This window comes from Sander vitreus, chromosome 24 (genome assembly GCF_031162955.1).
Source record: "Sander vitreus isolate 19-12246 chromosome 24, sanVit1, whole genome shotgun sequence".
NCBI lineage: Eukaryota > Metazoa > Chordata > Actinopteri > Perciformes > Percidae > Sander > Sander vitreus.
Genome location: NC_135878.1, coordinates 7,650,761 through 7,654,465, shown reverse-complemented (window position 1 = coordinate 7,654,465; position 3,705 = coordinate 7,650,761). Strand labels below are relative to the sequence as shown.

Sequence of the window (3,705 nt, the reverse complement as noted above, 5' to 3'; positions counted from 1 at the left end):
GCACTTTTTGCGACTATCCCATTTGTATTATAAAAAAGCCCTGTAACACGGATGCCACAATATCAGTCCTTAATGCCAAGTAAGGACTATCACTGGACAGAAGACATACTAAAAGACATTCATAGAAAGGGACAAGGTCTGTCTGCATCCCTGAAACAATTATCACTGTGAAAAGGTAGGAGCAGTCTTCTCAACAAGCATGTCATTACAAACAATTTCTGTTTTCAGAGTATATAGTTAGGTTCTAATTGACCTTTATATGCAATTTGTAAGGTTGAGGACATTATTTCCATGTACATTCATCTGCAATGATTACAACTAATAATTCAAATCTAACAAACACCCCAAATATGACATCTAGTTAAGTGCAGAAAAAGAAATAGACAAGAAAAAAGGTCCTTTTAAATGGATTTATTCGACTTGCAGAGTTTAGTTTTCATCAACATTGACTGTCTGCAGACCTGTTCGAAAAAGAGGGGAGAAAATATTAAATATCTTTGTTGCTTCAGTAGGTGAATAACATCATCAGTTAGTAGTGCATTTACCTTTGCATGTGGTGACAGGAACGTATGTGACCAGGGTGTACAGTTTGTTGGGGGAGTCCTCATCCTCATTACGCTTCCTGGACAGTCGTACGCGCATCCTGTATGGCACGTTCCTACACAACACACAACGTCATGTTACGAACTTCACTAAATGTAACCATTCATTGGCTAGCAGGTGTGTCATGGCTCCAATTTAAGTTACATGTGTCAAAAACTTTTTTCAGTGTAAAAAAAAAAATTAAATAAAAATCACTGACCTAACAAGATGTCAAACTACTTTTAAAGTCCACATTCACTTCAGGCTGGTGTACTGCACTTTGAGCACTGCCAAACATTTAAGGTTTAATGACACCCGAGAATTATTTGGTGGACTACGACACCCCACTCAAAGTAAAGGATTTGTCCCCCAAGTCCTCCAACCCCCTTGTACAGTCTATTCATCAAACACAGCATTCAAAGTATCTGTACTTTCTACACATCTCTTAAAATCAACCACAGTGACTTGCGTATGCCTCATGTGCATAAGGAAGGTACTTCATGCCTGAGCTGACAGTAAGACGGAGCGATTAACATTTTCGTATTATGATTTTTCCGCCACAAAAGATTTGTTTTCATAAATGTAATTGCCCCTTACTTGCAAAAAGGTCTAAAAACAAAGCTGTGAGATGTATGCAACATTTAGTATTACAATGAGAAACTCTGGGCAGTCGTAATAGTTTGTTTTTTACAGTAAGGTTATTTTTGTTGTGCGTTGTAACATTTGTCACACTTCTTAAATACAAGCTGGTGGCAGTCACTAATTGACGAGTAAAGTGATGACTGTCAGACAGAAATGCACTTATGCTATATTACACCATCTCACAGAAACCCTACAAACCATGCTCTTTCCTCACAGCGCTCTGTGATGTAGCACGGGCAGGACAGTATGCAGTGAAAGTAGGTTTATATTTCTGGGCAGTCATTACTTTTGCTCATATACGAGTATTTACAGTGCATCACCTCACCTGACACCCTTGCTCCACACTGCCTTGTTGAGGCGAGTGTCAATGCGAACATCAGGAGTTCCCATCTCCTTCATGGCGAACTTGCGGATCTCCTTGATGGCGCGGGGAGCCCTCTTCTTGAAACTCCTGCAAGAAGAAAACAACAAATCGATCAATTCCAATACTGATCATTATTTTGTAATTTATTAAACAATACTAAACACTTGCTGGAAAAAAAAAGAAGCTTTGTGCAAATAACATTGTTATATTGTCGTCATTTCATTGTGTCTGAATAGTCTGGGTAAAGAATTTCAAGACACCTGTGAAATGGGATGTGCATTAATGTCCCTTAAACTGTGTCCTTGCAGTACTCACGTTCCATGGATGCGTTTGTGGACATTGATGGTATACTCTCTGGTCACCACCTCGTTGATGGCTGAACGCCCCTTCTTTTTCTCTCCTTTCTTGGTTGGGGCCATCTAGAACCAACAAACATACTTTATTGTTTGAGCATATGAATGTTATAGCTAAGTGGTCACGTTAAATGCACCCGAGCACTTTGGAAAAGCAGCACCATCTGCTTAACGAGCTAGAGATTTCTTATTGCAGACTGGCACCTCTGTTCTAATGTTATTACTTAACGCAAGCTAACCTGCAGGCTAAAAGCACTTGCGTTAAAATAGAAACTTAGAACTAGTACCAGTGCTTTACGTTAGAAAGAATATAACACTTTTTCTACGTCAAAGAAAACGGGCACTGTACAGCCAGGCAAATTGAAGCCACTCCGTTCGAGCTAATGCCGTACCGTTCGTCGCTTTTAAATGTCTTTAAATACGTGATACCGCCTCAAAAACCTCATATAAAGGACAACGCAACACTAATATGTATATTTATAATAAGAATGTGGCCAGTTGTGTCTTTAAAAGCGTAGGATGGTGATAGATTGTAGAAATATAATTTCCGAAAAAAATACTCACTTCGGCTCGTAGTTGAGGCGGAAGTCGGAAGGACGGACCTAAAGCAGAGGATTGTGGGTAAAGGAAACTGGTCCGTTTAATATATTTTTCGTCAACATCAAATGTACGAGTAAGGGTTCCGAGGACAGACGTTGCCAGTATGTGAGCTGTAACAAATAAATACACCTCCAAGAAACTGGATACTTAATAGAATTTAAATATTGTTGTACCTTTTGGAAGATTTTGAGATAATGAAGACAAGGATATGTAATTTTTTTTGCATTATTAGACTATTTAAATCAGAATCAGAGAAGGGTTTATTGCCAAGTATGTAACACTAACAAGAAATGTGCCTTGGTGGTTGGTGCATACATAAACAAACATATTGAACCTTAATATGAAATAAACAATAAATACAGAAACAAATATATACAAAATAGCTGTTTAACATAAGAAAAAAAGAGGCTAAATGGATTGAGTGCAGAATGTGCAGGTGTATAGTCCAGGATGTAGGTAATGCAAAGTGTAGTGACTAGGGGTGGGTGGGTTTATGAGTCAATGTCAGTGGGGGTCCGGGGCCTTGTGAAAGAGACAGAGTGCAGAGGGAAAATTCTTTTTTTTGTGGCAAGAAACTGTTTTACAGAAATAAATGTATGGATAGTATTCATGTTCTAGGTCTATATTCTGCTAATTTCAGTTGACTTTGTTTAGGAATGTCATAGAATGTGGTATGCAGTAATGATTTGTTTTCCGTTTGAACAATGTCAGCTGCCCTTTGTGTGGTATTCTTGTGAATTAGGTAATCACATGTGAGTTCAGCCCTTGCAATTGTATGACACACACAAATAATCATTAATTATACAAGGCTTTGAACATGTTTAAGACAGGAGGATAAGAAGAGGCATTCACAATATAAAAGATCTTTTATTTTGTGTTAGGCTTATGAGGTCTACAACCAGCTGAGATGCCTCTATCTTGTCTTAAGTCTTTATCAAACACTGGTGTCAAAAACCTCAAAAATAATGCCCAAAAGCTGTAATTTTAACACCATTGTACAAATTATAAAATTGCGTATTTACACCATCAGATACTGTCAAAGTTTAGGATAAAAAAAACTAAAGTGGTTGTGGTTATATGTAAACTTCAGCACTTACCTCTAAATGCAAAAGCTTGGATCTAGTAGCTGTCCTCATAGCTCATTGTGGTAATGTAATGTGATAA

General features: G+C 37.9%; 1 protein-coding gene across 1 annotated transcript; it reads right to left on the bottom strand.

The window, feature by feature from the left end:
* Positions 1–396: 396 nt before the first annotated feature.
* rpl31 (ribosomal protein L31) lies at positions 397–2,589 on the bottom strand. The gene is made up of 5 exons (XM_078243942.1): positions 2,506–2,589; positions 1,904–2,007; positions 1,550–1,675; positions 546–658; positions 397–461 (listed from the first exon to the last, which is right to left on the bottom strand). The coding sequence occupies exons 2-5, from the start codon at positions 2,005–2,007 to the stop codon at positions 430–432; spliced, it is 375 nt and encodes a 124-aa protein (XP_078100068.1). The 5' UTR covers positions 2,506–2,589; the 3' UTR covers positions 397–429.
* Positions 2,590–3,705: the final 1,116 nt, after the last annotated feature.